The sequence below is a fragment of the Bos javanicus genome, chromosome 17 (assembly GCF_032452875.1).
Source record: "Bos javanicus breed banteng chromosome 17, ARS-OSU_banteng_1.0, whole genome shotgun sequence".
Taxonomy (NCBI): domain Eukaryota; kingdom Metazoa; phylum Chordata; class Mammalia; order Artiodactyla; family Bovidae; genus Bos; species Bos javanicus.
Window position 1 is genome coordinate 66,626,759 of NC_083884.1, and position 17,197 is coordinate 66,643,955.

The window sequence follows — 17,197 nt, forward strand, 5'->3', positions numbered from 1 at the left end:
AACCTTGCATACGGGTCCTCGGACCCTGGCACAAACATTTCTCGGGAGCGCCAATTCTTAAAAGCGAAATTAAAATCAAGTCTCTTTTGTCCTGGCCTATTCTCCAGCCACATGCATTGTCTTTCAAATGAGGAAAAAACTAAGTGGGGAAGTGTTCCAGATCGTTCTGTAGTTCTCAGCAAACCGATGGTCGTGTGGCCCTAACGCCGCCTGGTCTGATCTGTCTCGCACAGTCATGTACTGCACCGACCCCGGGGAAGTGGACCACTCGACCCGCTTGATTTCTGACCCCGTGCTGCTGGTGGGCACCACCATCCAGTACACCTGCAACCCGGGCTTCGTGCTGGAGGGGAGCTCGCTCCTGACCTGCTATAGCCGCGAGACCGGCACCCCCATCTGGACCTCTCGCCTGCCCCACTGTGTTTGTGAGTCCTCCACACTGACTTGAGCCCCCGGGGGACCCTGCCGGGAGGGCTGGCTTCCTTTTCTTACTGGTGGAGGGCTGGGCTGTGAGGAGGCAGCACCCACTGTTGGGAGCATTTATTATGATTACCGTCCTATGACCACAGCTCACAGGATTGAGGGTGCTGCTACTCCAACATTTATGGTAAACATTATCATATGGTTAAGATTTACAGTGAGTTATCAGGCACTGCGCTGAGTCTGCCTGCAATGCAGGAGACCCTGGTTCGATCCCTGGTTCTGGAAGATCCCCTGAGAAAGGAATGGCAGCCCACTCCAATATTCTTACCTGGAGAATTCCATGGACAGAGGAGCCTGGCGGGCTACAATCCATGGAGTCCCAAAGAGTCGGACACAACTGAGTGACTAACACACACACACACACACACACACACAGACACACACGCTATAGCCCATGGAGTCCCAAAGAGCCTGACATGACTGAGCAGCTAACACATACATATACACTCACACACACACGCTACAGCCCATGGCATCCCAAAGAGTTGGACACGACTGAGCCACTAACATACACACACACACACACACACACACTACAACCCATGGAGTCCCAAAGAGACACGACTAACACATACACACACACACACGCGCGTGCACACACACACTGGTTGATTCCTTTACCAGAATTCCCTCTCTTCCTCCTCTAGTAGCTTTGTGAACACAGCAGTACTGTCTCCATCTTCTGAAGAAGATACTGAGGTTCAGAGAGATGAAATCGTTGCCCCAGGTCACACAGCCTAGTTAGTTATGCAGGAGGCCAGAGGCAAACCCAGACCGGCCTGACCCTGCGTGCTTAAAATCAAGCATCCACAGGGCAGTAAATAGAGTGGATTTAAACTCTTTGGCCTCCTCTACGGAGCCATCAAAACAAATGTTTGGCTTTAAAAAAAAACTCTTTGGGGGTTTCTCTACCATAAAAACCCCAAAAAGGCTCCTAAGGTCACTCTGAGAATGGAAGAGTAACACCATATTCTCACCAGGCAGAGGAGGTGGAGAGCAGGGGTCTGGAGGTCTCAGCCTCAGGAGCGCGTGGGAATCGTCTAGAATGTCTGAAAACTCCCTGGAGATCCGGACGCTGTAGGTCTGGGGTGCAGCCTGAGTTTCAGAAGCTCCCCAGGGATTCTGCTGTGCTGAGAGGGATGGGACCCATTGCTTAAGGAAAGCCTGAGGCTCCGCAGCAGAGAAGGCAATGGCACCCCACTCCAGTACTCTTGCCTGGAAAATCCCATGGATGGAGGAGCCTGGTAGGCTGCAGTCCATGGTGTTGCTAAAAGTCAGACACGACTGAGCGACTTCACTTTCACTTTTCACTTTCCCCGCATTGGAGAAGGAAATGGCAACCCACTCCAGTGTTCTTGCCTGGAGAATCCCAGGGATGGGGGAGCCTGGTGGGCTGCCGTCTGTGGGGTCGCACAGAGTCGGACACGACTGAAGTGACAGCAGCAGCAGCAGCAGAGGCTCCGCAGAAGGCTCAAAGCCTCACGCAATGTCTGGGATTCAGAGGCATCGGCAACACTGCTGTTTGTGCACTGTCTTGCGTGAGTGTGTTTCAAGCAGATCCACAGCCAGCCCAAGCTCCCAGAGCCACACTGAGGCCTCCGATAGTATTGGAGAATCAAGAGTTAGAACACCAAGAAGGTAGATGTTGATTATTTATGTTTATTGTAAACTCATCTACACCTGGGGGCTTCCCTGGGGGCTCAGCTGGTAAAGAATCTGCCTGCAGTGCAGGAGACCTGGGTTCAATCCCTGGGTTGGGAAGATCCCCTGGAGAAGGGAAAGGCTACCCACTCCAGTATTCTGGCCTGGAGAGTTCCATGACTCTATAGTCCATGGGATCGCAAAGAGTCAGACACGACTGAGCGACTTTCATTTCACTTCATCTACATCTGATGCAAAGGGCTTAAGGACGTGGCTTTCCGCTCCAGCGGCTATGTTTTATCACTTCTCACGAGTCTTCCAAATAGGCTTCGTGGACCTTTTTCATGACCACATAAACAAGCGGTCCTGCCATTCAGACGGGTAAAAGCCGTCGCTGTCAGAGGACAATTGGAAAGCCAGAAAGTCCTTGTCCTCTTCCACTGGATAAACAGATACAGGCAGCCCTTGGAGTTACTGTGGGTTCACGTCCAGACAACCACGATAAAAGCAAATGTTGTAGTAAAGTGGAGATTTTGGTCCAAGATGGAGACAGAGACGCTGGGAGAGCATCCCGTGATGACAGAAGCAGAGATGGGAGTTTCGCGCCTGGAAATCGAGGGTGCCAGGCATGGCCAGCAACCACCAGAAGCTGGGGAGAGGCAGGGAATCACCCACCTTTGGAGGTTTTGGAGGGAGCAGGACCCTGCTGCCTTCTTGACTTCAGGCTTCTCGCCTCCAGAGCTAGGAGACAAGGAGTGACTTTTGTCCTAAGCCCCCTGTCTAGTGACCTTTGTTACAGCCGCCCAGGAAGCAAATACAGATCTCATGTCCCCCAGTGACTGTGAGTTAGTGAAAGATGCTCAGTTGTGTCTGACTCTTTGCGACCCCATGGACTGTAACCCGCCAGGCTCCTCTGTCCATGGGATTCTCTCCAGGCAAGAATACTGGAGTGGGTTGCCATTCCCTTCTCCAGGGGATCTTCCTGACCCAGGAACTGAACCCAGGTCTTCAGCATTAGCAAGCAGATTCTTTACTGCTGAGCCACCAGGGAAGCCCCGAAGGTGAACTGCACCCAATGTGGGAGGGGGGTGGTCAGAAGCATCTTGAGTCATGCAAGCTGCTGAGACCTACAGATGAAAAGCTAAAAATAGCTGCTGATTTAAAAATACTGAAGGGTGGAGATATTTTTTAAAAAGAAAGGAAAGGCCCCTCACTCATCAGGCACAGTCTTCAAAGAGCCTCTGGGCCGCAGCAGCTGCTGGGATTCCCAGAAGGCAGTCCCCTGTCTCGGGGCCTCTGCCTCTCCCGGGATCCGCAGCACTCTGGTGAGAAGGCGTCCCTGACACCCGTGCTAATGAGTTCACAAGTCAAGCTGGGTGTCAGGAGACACGCCGTCCTCCTCTTAGATGCTGGAAGAACCTGGCGTGGGGTTCCAGCATCATTCTAGGCCTGGCGGGGCTGACGGGAGATGACGCGTGAGACGGGAGGACCGCCAGGGTCTAGCAGCGAGGTGCCCAGAATGAGGGGGAGGCTGCATCCGGATTCCGTGATGAGAATGAGGTTATTGAACCTAAAGCAGCTCTAAGATGTTTCCTCTGCTGAGCCAAAGAAACAGCCCAGTTTGATGGGCACTGTGGCTGTGCCCAGCCCTTCCCCAACATTCACACGCTTAACCCTCACAAAACTGCATGAGCTGTGTGCGTGTGTGCACTCGAAAGCAGGCTGAGAAGGCCCAGAGAGGGTGAGCACCTCTCCTGAAGTCACACAGCAGGCGAGGGAAGCGCTCAGGATTCCAGCTCAAGCCTGACTAAGCCCCCAAAGCATCATCTTCCCGCCTCGCCTCTCTGCAATCGTAGCTCCTGGGCAGAGCTCTGGGGCCCCCAAAGCATCATCTTCCCGCCTCACCTCTCTGCAATCATAGCTCCTGGGCAGAGCTCTGGGGCTCTGCTGTTGACCAAGATCTTCCACCAAGAAAATCAGGAAGCAGACGGCAAATTGTATAAGCTCAGGATGTCTGCAGCCTCTGTTGACCGTCACTTACCAACGCCATAATTTGGTCAGGCTGGGACTCAGAGCCATGAGTTCTCACTCTTGGTTCCTTTACCCCAGGCCACTTGAAGAAGAGACAGATCATAAAAGAAGGAAGAGTCTGGGGTTTGCCATCAGACCCACCCCCGGCTCTGCTGGGTGACCTTGGGCAAGTAGCTTGCCCTCTCTGGGCCTCGATCCCTCATCTGTGAAAAGGGGATTACTACTTCCTACCAGGCAGGGTTATTGGATGTAGCTCAGTCATTTAATGGGTCCTCTTATATGCAAGCAGATGCCGACACAGAGGCCCCCCAACTTTCTCAACTCACAGAATCTCTAGAATGCCAGGAGTGTTTCATAGATTTCCCAGGCTAGAACACTTAGCAGTTACACTTATTAACCAGTTAGCTCCAAACCACTTAATAAGTAGCTATATCCTGACAACTTAGTAGCTGCTTGAAAAAGTAATGCCCATGAATTCACAGAAAGGATCGTATTTTTATTTCATTCTTAAATAATGCTATGCTATGCTATGCTAAGTCACTTCAGTCGTGTCCGACTCTGTGCGACCCCATAGACGGCAGCCCACCAGGCTCCCCCGTCCCCTTATCTGTAATTAATAACACAATTACTACTGTGGGGATGTGTGTGCCTTTTGGGTTCTCCCAAACATCTCAGCCTCTTAGCGTCAGGCTGGGCTCTGCCACCCGCATCTCCTGGTCCACCTTGATTTTTTTGCAGAGCAACCAGAGAAAACCTAGCATCATCGAAAAGGACATAGCTCAGTCTGATGTTAAAATAGTGAGCTTCCCCAAAGTAGGAGTTCACATGGGGCTGGAAGGCGTCACTGTGTCTCCTCCACACTTTTAAAAACCTCACAGCACCCTCATGAGTTCACAGTGGCACCCCGGGCACCACGGTCCATAGTTTGGGAACAGTGGTGGTAGGTCCTGAAAATACAGCAAAAAACACAGCGATATATAAACAGACACAATCCGCATAGTCAGGAAGCCTGGGATCTATTGAAGATGTGGGAGGAGACACGAGTTGGTAAAAGGAAAAACAATGAATCTTCAGCATCACCTCCTCCAGGAAGGCCTCCCTGCCCGCCTCGGCACGGTCATGCTTCCCTCCTCCCTGCTCCCACGGCTCCTATAGCCGCACAGCACTTGCTGCAGCTGATTGAAATGATCTGCTGTTATGTTCAGAGTCACACACTTACCCGGAATGTATCCATTTGGTCGTTGTATCCCTCGGTCCCAGCAGATTCAAAAAAATGACAGTATTTGTTGCAGTTACTGTCTTTGTCATGGTTGGCAGTGCTAACGTGCTCTTTATCACGCTTTGTGGCTTCGTTGCAACCTCCCTTCTTTGGAGGCAGTGAAAAGTCATGAGGATCTGACACAGTCTGAGGGTTTTCTGGATGGAATCTCCAGGGAGGCTTGTAGGGATCCCCCAAGAGGCCCTGGCCCTTCATAGCCCAGAACCCACAAATACGAGACCTGGAAAGTTCCCGACCTGGACCGAACCCTGGTGGCCAGATGGTGGCCATAGTAAAAGTTTCCACTGATGAATTGTCCCCAGCAGCCTCACCTCAGCCAGCATGCCAGGCTCGAGCATTTAGAGATTCCTGTCTCTGTGAAAGCAATGTGTGCTGTGCTAAGTCTATAGCTTAGACTATAGTCATGTCCAAATCTTTGCGACCTAATGGACTGTAGCCCACCAGGCTCTGTCTATGGGATTTTCCAGGTAAGAATACTGGGGCACGTTGCCATTCCTTTCTACATGGAATCTTCCCAACCCAGGGATCGAATCTGCATCTCTGACATCTCCTGCATTGGCAGGCAGGTTCTTTACCACTAGCTCCAACTGGAACAAACCTTCATTATCGCAGAACCACTAAGTGCACAGGACTTCAAATCCAGCAGGTCAAGTTTGCCCTGCCACTTGTCAGCTGCGTGACTTAAACAAGCCAAAGCTGGTGTCCTCATCAGAAAAACTGACCATGACAACCATAGATACAGATGCTCATAACCATGTGTCTAGCATATAAGTGTTCGGTTAATACTGGTTGCTAATTACCACTCAGTTTCAATGCTCCACTACTGTAGAGTGTGTTATAAACCATTCATAGCAATAAGCAAGCAACCTGATTTTGAGCATTTTGCTCACATGTGCTCCATAAATGTACATTTTCTCCTGTACCAAAGGGGAGAGAGGAGTGGCTGGGAGGGCATGAGGGTAGCTTGGTGATTATGTCTATAAGCCGTGAGTCCAACTCACTTGAATTCCTGGGAGAGGTCAGGACGACATCACACGGGTTACCATCAGAATTGTTTAGACCTCAGACAAGTGATTCTCAACCGGGCTGAATTTGCTGCCCAGGGGACAGCTGTCAGTGACAGTTTCTAGAGGCATCTTTGATTGTTGTTGGGAGAGGGTATGCTGGCATCTAGTGGGCAGAGGCCAGGGATGCTGTCCAACTTCCTGCAAGGCTCAGGACCACCCCCCTCCCACAAAGAATTACCCAGCCCAAAAATGTCAGTAGCATCTAGGTTGGAAAATATCTGCCTTAAACAATCTTATTTCAAAGTGTGAGTACATCCTCACAGGAGGAATGCCATTGTCCAGCCACATCTCAGCTCACAGATGAGGTCTTGGTCCAGTCCATTTACTTAACAGGCAGGGGAAAAATGAAGTCCAGAGACGTGAAGCGAGCGGCAGAGCCTGGCCTCCAGTTTCAAATTCAAGTTACTTGCCGTGTCACTTTCCTGCCGTCTTCTGGGAACTGGAGATAAACACAGATGCCTTCGAAGACGGTTGGTTTCTACCAGGGATGGAATTCCATGTGGAATTCTTCTCACTGTTACTGATGATTGGGTCAAAACTGAATCAGACTGACTCTGGAGGCAGAGAATCAAACCACAACTCAGCCACTTCCTTCTTGTGTACCTTTCACAAGAGACCTCTGCCCGAGCCTCAGGTCCCTCATCTGTAAAATGGGCTCTCTGGTGCAGCGATTAACAGGACTTGGACCACTTGGATGTGAATCCTGTCTCTCCCACTAACTGGCTTGACAGGTTACCCAGTGGGATACCCCAGCAGTTCTTCATTTGCACAGATATAAAGTGGGGACGGCCATAACAGTGTGTCTTGGGGTTGTAATAGTTAAAAGAGGTGGTGCTTATGGTAAAGAATCTGCCTGCCAACGCAGGAGACATGAGAGACTCAGGTTCAATCCCTGAGTTGAGAAAACCCCCTGGAGGAGGAAATGGCAACCCACTCCAGTATTCTTGCCTGGAGAATCCATGGACAGAGGAGCCTGAAAGGCTACAGTCCACGGGGTCACAGAGAGTCCAACACGCCTGAGTGAGCACAGAATTCCACGGCATGCACGTATGCATGCATGCTCAGTCACTCAGTTACTTCTGACTCTTTGCAGCCCCATGGACGACAGCCCACCAGGCTCCTCTGTCCATGGAATTTTCCAGGCGAGAATACTGGAGTGGGTTGCCATTTCCTTCTCCAGGGGATCTTCCCAACCCAGGGATTGGACCTGTGTCTCCTACATTGGCAGGCAGATTCTTTACTACTGCACCGCCTGGGAAGCCCTAAATACATCACATCTTTATCCATTCTTCTGCTGATGGACGTTTCGATTGCTTCCATGTCTTAGCTATTGTAAACAACGCTACCTGTGTCTTTTTGAACTAGACTTTTCTCCAGACGTATGCTCAGGGAGTGGGATTGCTGGGTCCCATGGTAACTCCATATTTAGTTTTTTTTAAGGAACCTCCATATTGCTCCATAGCGGCTGTCCCAATTGACATTCCCACCAACAGGGTAGGAGGGCTTCCTTTTCTCCACCCCCTTTCCAGCATTTATTATTGGTAACCTTTTTGATGACAGTAATTCTGACTGGTGTGAGGTGGTCCCTTATAGTTTTGATTTGCATTTCTCTAATAATTAGCGATGTGAAGCATGTTTTCGTGTGCCTCTTGGCCCTCAGTACGTCTTCTTTGCTGGCTGGATTTTAGAATCACCTGTGGAACTTTAAAAAGAATGCTCTGGGGGACTGATTAAAATACCTTAGCGGGCAGAGCCAGCTCACTGAATAACCCAGGGTGATTCTCGTATGAAGCCGGGCGAGAACAGCTGGACACAGCTCCCTCTCCTCTTCCTGCTGGCCGTATCGTCCTTTGCTTCCAGGTCCTAGAATTTGTCCTTTGTCACTTTCTATCTCCCCAGGGCCAGGACAGTGACAGGCACATAGAAAGTGCTCAGTGAATTATTTTGTTATATTCATTAATCCGTTCATTTATGAAAGAAAATTCCAGGGAAAGTTTGTGGGCGAGGAGTCTTCTGAGTTGCCACTGCCCCCTGCTGGCCACTCTGCTGCACTGCAGATAACACTCAGGAGTCAGGGAAACGGCTTCCCTGGGTTCCCTGGTTCATCTGAAGGCTCAGCACGGGGGAAGGAGGCGCTTTCCAGCTTGCGTGGTTAATGGAAGGACTCAGTTCCTTGCCGCCGTCACCCTCAGTTCCTTGCTACATGGCCAGTTGTTGCTCTGAAGACAAGAGTGCGCTAGCAAGACAAAACCACAGTCTTCGGTTACATCCTCACAGAAGTGACAGCGTTTCTTCCTGTGAGTTTATTGGTTGGAAGTGAGTCACAGGTCCTGCTACGAAGAGCATTAATGTGGCAGGTGAAGATTGTTGAGGTCTGTCTTAGCCTTTCCACTGCACTCTCCTCTAGATAGGAAGGGGAAGGGCATTTCGGGCAGAGGGATCAGCATCAACCCACCTAGCACAATATGGCCAATTCAGTGTAAAGCCAGGAACCAGCCAAGAGGAGGGCAAGAAGCCAACGCACAAAGCTGTGACAGCCCAACCAGGAGAACCTGCCTCTTCCCCCAGTGGAACAGAATCACCAGCTATGAAATAATAAAAGACCGCCTACTCCATGTTCTAAGCTGAGGGCCTGAAGAGTCAGGTTGATGACAAGCTGGCGAATAATACCTCTAAGTTGTAGAAATCACTCAGATATTACAGGAATCCTTCAGGTAAAAGAGACAGCATGTCATCTCTTCTGAGAAGTTTCGCTAATCAAGTGAGCACTGAAAGCTGTTGAAAGAAGCCAGTTTCTCTGAAACACGGATGGCAGGTGCAGCTGTGATGTGTAAAGGCCTGGGTCTTTGTAGAGCAAAGCAAGATCCAGGAGGAAAGAAATGTTTTAGGATTTGGCATGGAGAAACTGAAACCTTGGTTCTCTGTGCGAATGCAAAGGGGTACTGCTCCTGTCAAAAACAGAATGGAGGTTCCTCAAAAAGTTAAACCTAGAATTACTATACGGTCTAGAAATCCCACTTCTGGGTATATACCCACAGAATTGAAGGCAGTGTCTCAAAGAGGGGTTTGCACACCCGTGTTTGTATAACAGCATTATCTCAAAGTAGCCAAAAGGGAAAGCCATCCAAGTGTCCATTGATGGCTGAATGAATAAGCAAGATGTGGTCTCTCTATACAATGGAATATTCACTTCAGTTCAGTCATTCAGTCGTGTCCAACTCTACAACCCCATGGACTGCAGCACGCCAGGCCCCTCTGTCCATCACCAACTCCCAGAGTTTACTCAAACTCATGTCCATTGAGTTGGTGATGCCATCCAACCATCTCATCCTCTGTCATCCCCTTCTCCTGCCCTCAATCTTTCCCAGCATCAGGGTCTTTTCCAATGAGTCAGTTCTTCACATCAGGTGGCCAAAGTATTGGAGTTTCAGCTTCAGCATCAGTCCTTCCTATGAATATGCAAGACTAATTCCCTTTAGGATGGACTAGTTGGATCTCCTTGCAGTCCAAGGGACTCTCAAGAGTCTTCTCCAACACCACATTTCAAAAACATCAGTTCTTTGGCACTCAGCGTTCTTTATACTCCAACTTTCACATCCATACACGACTACTGGAAAAACCATAGCCTTGACTAGACGGACCTTTGTTGGCAAAGTAATGTCTATGCTTTTTAATATGCTATCTAGGTTGGTCACAACTTTCCTTCCAAGGAGTAAGCATCATTTAAGCATCATATTCCATGGAATATGACTCAGCCTTAAAAAGAAAGAAGATTCTGACATATGCTACAGCATGGATGACTCTTGAGGAAATCATGCTAAGTGCAATAAGCTAGTCACAAAAAGACAAACGCAGTGTGATTCCAGTTACATAATGTTCCTAGAATAGTCAAAGTCACGGAGACAGAAAGTAGAATGGTGGTTGCCAAGGGCTGGTTGGGAACGGCGATGGGGCGTCACTGTTAGATGGGGACGGTTTCCATTTGGGAAGATGAAGAGTTCTGGACATTGCACAACAGTAGGAATATATTTGACACTCCTCAACTGTGCACTTAAAATGGTTAAGATGGTCCATGTTATATTGTGGATTTTACCACAGTTTAATTTTTAAAATAATAAACGTGTTTTAATGTTTCAGGATTTGTAGTCTTGTATGCAGAGCAATTTTCGCTGGGTGTCCATTCCATCCAGGTGCTGAAAAGGAACTATATCACACGCTGGCCCTGGAATGGGTTAAACCAGCAGTTCAACTCTCCAATAATTCTTAAGCTAGTAGGCGTCATTTATGATGCTCCTACTGTATCTCTTGAGGTCATTTATGCTGCTCCTACTGTATACCAGGCCCTGAGCTTCAGGTATGCTTTAACAGGGTTCAGGCATGCCTTAACAGGCTCATCTCAAGTGAAAGAGACTGTTATTAAATACAGTACAGCATAGGCAGTGTTGTGGTGGAGGAAGAACCCCCAAGAGACCAGTGACTCAATTAGGGGTAGGGGGCATCAGGGAGGGCTTCCTGGAGGAGGAGACATGAGGACTGCATGTTGAAAGACAAGACTTACCCAGACTGGTTGAGCAGGTGAGGTGCAAGTTGAGAAGAAAGAGGAAGAGTTCATAATTTACTGAGTACCTACATTTCAAGGGCATGCTAAGCACTTGTACACGTTATCTTATTGAATCTTCCAAATCCCTGTGAGATAGGTACTGCTACTATTTTACCATTGAGAAAGCTGAGGCTCAGAGAGGTTGTGGCCCATGCTGGAGGTCACACAGCTAGCGAGCAGCAGAACCCAGATTTTTAACCCAGATTCCACAGCTTAGTACACTCTGCTGTGCCCACATGTAACCCAGGCCCAGAGGTGGGAGAGGGAAAGGTGAATTCGAGACAGTTCAGTGCGAGGCAGGGTTGCAAAGAAATGAGGCTGCAGAGCCTGGCCTCAGATCACACGCGCTCAGAATGGGAGGCCCCAAAGGTTCGCCTCATCTCATCAGAACTCCTTTTGGCTTGCGCTTCAGCGGAGGAGTCCCTGGCCTGTGACAACCCAGGGTTGCCGGAGAATGGGTACCAGATCCTCTACAAACGACTCTACCTGCCTGGAGAGTCCCTCACCTTCATGTGCTACGAGGGCTTCGAGCTGATGGGCGAAGTGACCATTCGCTGCATCCTGGGACAGCCATCGCACTGGAACGGGCCGCTGCCCGTCTGCAAAGGTAAAGAACCCCGCCCCCTCCCAGGGTCATGGGGACCGAGGGATCCAGAGGTGCCGGGACTGACTTGCAGTGACTCTAAATTTGCTTTAAAAAGCCGAGCTACTTTCGCTACAACTAAGACACCACCGTTATTTTCTGCACCGCTGAGAAAGGAAATGGCTACCAATTAAACCATGACACCGTGCCTTCTCCGTGCTTAGCATTTATGTTTGTACTTCCTAAATGAGCTTTGATTTCTATCATAAAGGAGAGGCTGCCTGTTTGTGACTCCTGCTTGGACAGCATGGCTTAAACATTTCCTGCCGCCTTCAGCCCCTTCTCACAACCACCTGTTTCCCGAGGGTGATGGGTATTCCCCTGTCATCTCTGGGGTGTTCTCCCGAGATGCTCACCCCCATCTCCGAAGGCTATTGGTCCTGGACTGAAGGCTGCAGAGGCACAGGCATCGTGAGCGCCACCTGGTGGCACTGATTGTAACTCTGTTGTGATTGATTGTAAGACACCCCCGTCTCCGAGATGGGCAAAAGAGGGGAAATGTATTTTAGAATCAGTGAACTCTTTCTAATCATTGAAATTAAGTTATGACGCACCTAGTGAGATTTGGGTCCACTTATTCGCATCTTTGAGGTGTGACGTTCTTAATCGTATCCTAAATACATTCAATGCTGTAGGCAAGTGGATTTAACCTTTTAAAATATTAATACCGTTTTTTAGAATCAGGCAGAAATCCTCTGAATTCTCTCCCCAGGGGAAGAGAGACATACAGTTCTACGTTTCTCCTTGGGAGCCCATAACTTCAGCAGATCCCCAAATGCCTGTTAATGAAGTTCGGCATTAGGGCTTAAAAATACTTTCCCGGCCAGAATTTCCACTTCTTGGTATGGGCACAGAGTAAGTGAAAACAGGTATTCAGACCAACACTGGTACAAACGACCAGCGCAGCGTTATTCACAAAAGATGAAAACACCCCAAGTGTCCATCTGCTGATGAATGGATAAGCAGAATGTGGCATATTCATATAAGGGAACACTGTTCAGTCATAAGAAGGAATGAAATACGAATCTGTGCTACAGTGTGGATGAACCTTCAAGAAGTTATTCTCAGTGAAAGAACCAGACACAGAAGGTCACGTAGTGTAGACTCAGTCGGAGGGAAATACCCAGAATAAGTCAATCCACAGAGATGGGACTGGTATTAGTTACGCCCCAGGGACTGGGGGGAGGGAGAGGTAACTGCTTAATTGATACTGAATTTCTGTTTGAGATGAGGAAAAGGTGTTAGAACTAAATAGAGGTGATGGTTGTACAGCACTGAATGTCATCAGTGCCCCCTGAATTGGACACAGAATTCAAATGGTTAATTTTATGTGAATTTTACCCATATAAAAAAGATTTTCCCCAAATCACCTCATGGAGGCCGCATGACTCTACTCTGAGATCGGTGAGCCATTTCACAAATGGGGACAGAGAGGCTCAGAGAGGTTAAGTGACTTTCCCTAAACCACACAGCTGGTAACGAGATAAGCCTAGGATTTGCACCCACCTCTGCTAATGGTGAATTCCTTGCCTTTGAAACCCCACCAGGTTTGAGTTGGTCCTGGCCCCTCAGTTGTGACAGACTGCCCACCAGGAAGACACTGCCTTGGGAGATAATTGCCTTTGTCTCTCTGCTCCATTGCCACTCTTGAGACCTACCCCACCAGCTCTGTAAGGAAATAATAAATCACTTCCTCTTCCCCAAATAAGTGAGGTTCATCGCTTATGGTCTAGAGTTGGAGGAATGACTGAGCACCAATATAAAGCCACCCCCTGGGACTGAGGGACCCCAGGCTCCAGCCTGGCTCTGCCCTGGACCACCTGTATGGCCTTGGGGAAGCCCCGCTCCCCGCCACCTCCGACCTTGGTTTCCCTTTGTGTGAGATAACTGGGTAAGCCCAGGTCAGGGCTTCTAAGGGAGATCAGTCCTGAGTATTCATTGGAAGGACTGATGCTGAAGCTGAAGCTCTAATACTTTGGCCACCTGATGGAAAGAGCTGACTCATCTGAAAAGACCCTGATGCTGGGAAAGACTGAAGGCGGGAGGAGAAGGGCATGATAGAGGATGAGATGGTTGGATGGCATCACCAACTCAATGGAGATGAGTTTGAGTAAACTCCTGGAGCTGGTGATGGACAGGGAGGCCTGGCATGCTGTGGTCCATGGGGTCGCGAAGAGTGGGACACAACTGAGCGACTCAACTGGACTGAACTGAGGTCAGGGCTTCTAAGGGAGAGTCAGTGGCTGGGTCAGCAGCTTCAGAATCCTGGAGTTTCAGACATGCACCCCCAAACATGCCACACTGGCAGGTCCAGAAAAGAGTCCAAGAAGCTGCTTTTTGGCATGTGTTCCCCCCACCCCCAACAAGGCCACTGATCACACTTGGCTCCACATCTCCTTCCATTTCTAAGGTTTCATGGAAGCTTACGTGCCCCCTCCCCCAGACACACAGTCAAGGCCCCATTCATGTCTTGGGTAGAAAACATCTGCCTTAATCCTTCCATTTTCCTAAAGCCCTGGCTCCAGAGATGGCTGGAGTCAGTGAATGAGTTAGTACACTATTTTTTCAGCTGGTTTTGTTATCATCACTTGGTAATGATGGAAGTCAGAGTCACTTTGACCAAAGCTCTAATTAGGAAGCCTTGGTATTAGGTATGACATGAGGCTCGCTGAGCCTTTGGGGTGGGTCACCGCTTCTCATTACCTTATCATACAATCTTTTCATCAAGGCCCTTCACTCTGGGGGTTTCCATCCTTGAACCCCACCTGTGTGGGTATATTTTTTAAAGATTTTTTTTGATGTAGACCATTTTGAAAGTCTCTATTGAGTTTGTTACAGTCTTGTTTCTGTTTTATGCTTTCACCTTTGGGCCACAGGGCACGCGGGATCTTAGCTCACCAGCCAGGGATCGAACCTGCAACCCCTACATTGTAAGGTGAAGTTTTAACCACTGGACCACCAGGGAAGTCCCTGTGTGGGTATATTTTTGTGCTCAGTTATCATGATGACTTAGATGCCAAAGCATGAAGATGCCAGCCTCCAGCATCCTCAACCTCCAAAGAAGTTGCACAGTGAATAAACAAAGTCCAGAGAGTTCCAGTCTAAGGCAATAAATGAATGAAAATATGGCATATAAACCTTATATTCCAAATCAATACAAAATAACAGTGAAATTAGAAAGGTTCACATAAATGCATATTTCCAAGCAGGAGAACAGTGTCTCCCCTGGCTGGGCTGAGGACTGGAGATTTCTGCCTCACCCCTCACCATCCATCAGCCTTTGAAAACTGAAAAGTTTCAAAGTTTGAAAAACACTAAAGGGATCAGAACTATGTAGTTAAGGGCAGAGGCCGCAGGAAGCCAAGCAGGATCAAATCTTGCCTCCATCGCTTAGAAGCTGTGTGGTGTCAGAGAAATCACTTCCCTTCTCTGAACCTCTGTTTGCTCATCTGTTAGATGGAGATGATAATAGTAAGCACCCAATGGGATTAAGCACAAATATATATAAAGGTCTTGACGCCTGGTATCTGACACGTGGTGAGTCTTCAGTGATTTCTGCCCTGTTCCTTTCGTATGTCTCATCTTCTCTAAGGAACATAGGGAGGGAATGAGGCCAGGCATTCCCACTAATTCCAGAAGCCCAAGATTTCAAACAAACAGACAAATGCAGCACTAACTTCAGTAAAGCAGGGCATGGACTTATGCACTTAATCGGGGGGCAGGGGAGCGCCAGGGGGGCAGGCGGGGGGCACCTTCGTTTCATACAAGCAGAGTGAATTCACCCGACACCAACCAGTGCTCCAATTTTTCTCTTTCAGTTAATCAAGACAGCTTTGAACACGCCTTAGAAGGTGAGTCCCACGAAGAAAAACACCTCATTAACCAAGCTAAGAGCAGAAAGCAAGGGAAGGCCCTTGGAAATCCTTATCCAGATGCTTAAAAAAAAAAAAAAGCAAAAATTCTGCCTTCACATTGCTGAAGCTAATTTGAAAACAAATGATATTGTAAAGAAAAAAAAAATTGCATTTGCAATTTATGGTCCTAACCATGACCCGAAAGAGATCAGACGCCAGTTCTGTTCATGATGCCAAGTGGAAAACATCTGGGGGTCCACATGCCTGAGAAAGACACGCTCCTCTTGTCAAACTTTTCAACCATGTGGTGCTATTTGAGGAACTAAATCCAGGAACGCCTCACCTTTCATGCTGAGCAGACTCCTGGTTTCAGGAGGGAAACCTCTTCCCTAGGGGATGCTCTGAGACCTGGTTTTCCCTCCATCTTTTGCTTCCCCCAAATACAGCTATACCTGGGCAACCCCACCCCACCTCACCCCCGCCCCTTGTTTTTGTGTGTGTATGTTTCTGATTTTTGGCTGTGCTGAGTCTTTGTTGTTGCACGTGGGCTCTTTTTAGTTGCCGTGAGTGGAGGCTGCTCTCTGGTTGCGGGCACAGGCTTCTCACCCTGGTAGCTTCTCTTGCTGCGGGGCACAGGCTCTAGGGCGTGCAGGCTCAGTCTTACAGTCGTGGCACACGGGCTTTGTTGCCCCACGGCACCTGAGATCTTCCCAAACCCAAGATGGAACCCTGGCCCCTGCACTGGCAGGCAGATTCTTAACCAAGGGACTGCCGGGAAAGTCCCTGTTTTCTATTCTTTTGTTAGAAATTACCAAGCGAGACTTATTAATGGGGAACAGATGTTAAAAGTGATACAGGATTTTGTCTTCCCTTTTCAACCCCTCTCATACATAAAATGTTCTGTTCTGTATAACCTTTATCTAGTTTGGTCCAAAACCACTCAAGTCAGAAAATAATAATAATATTTTGTTTAAAAAAAAAGAAAAAGTTTTAGGGCTTCCCTGGTGGCTCCGTGGTGAAGAATCCACCTGCCAGTGCAGGAGACACAGGTTCAATTCCTGATCCAGGAAGATCCCACGTGCTACGGAGCAACCAAGCCTGTGTACCAGGACTACTGAAGATGGTGCTCCCTAAGCCCGTGCTCCACAGCAGGAGAAGCCACAGCAATGAGAAACCCACTCGCCGCAACTAGAGAAAAGTCTGTGCAGCAGCGAAGACCCAGCACAGCCAAAACAAATTAACTATCTTTTAAGTTTAACCAACTGGATGATTTCTAAATTATTTTTGGAGCCGCTTGTCTTTCTGACTATACGCAGTTCACTTAGAATCTGGGGCGGTAGGAATTACATGTCATGAGTTGCACTCTCTTGCAACAGATGACATTTTAATCCGAGCAGATGGAACTGGGGCTCAAGTGTGTACAGGAACAGAGCCTGTATTAGCCAGTCCGCTGGAAAAACAGGGCATTTATGCTCAACTCAGGCCCTTCCTTTGCTGTCTTCCAAGAACCTGTGAACCGTGAGAACGTCTCAAACGCCTGGGGGCATGATGTTCAGAGGGCATGATGCCATTGTGATGTTCTGTGCTCACGCATTTATC

General features: G+C 48.7%; 1 protein-coding gene across 3 annotated transcripts in view; it reads left to right on the forward strand.

Annotated features, from left to right (window-relative positions):
- The window catches only part of SEZ6L (seizure related 6 homolog like), a 192,261-nt gene that overhangs the window by 168,469 nt on the left and 6,595 nt on the right, over window positions 1-17,197 (forward strand). For all 3 annotated transcript variants that reach the window (XM_061385195.1, XM_061385196.1, XM_061385197.1), the window contains exons 12-14: window positions 234-425; window positions 11,514-11,708; window positions 15,563-15,595. In XM_061385195.1, coding sequence (XP_061241179.1) covers window positions 234-425; window positions 11,514-11,708; window positions 15,563-15,595 — 420 coding nt within the window. The remainder of the gene's footprint in view (window positions 1-233; window positions 426-11,513; window positions 11,709-15,562; window positions 15,596-17,197) is intronic.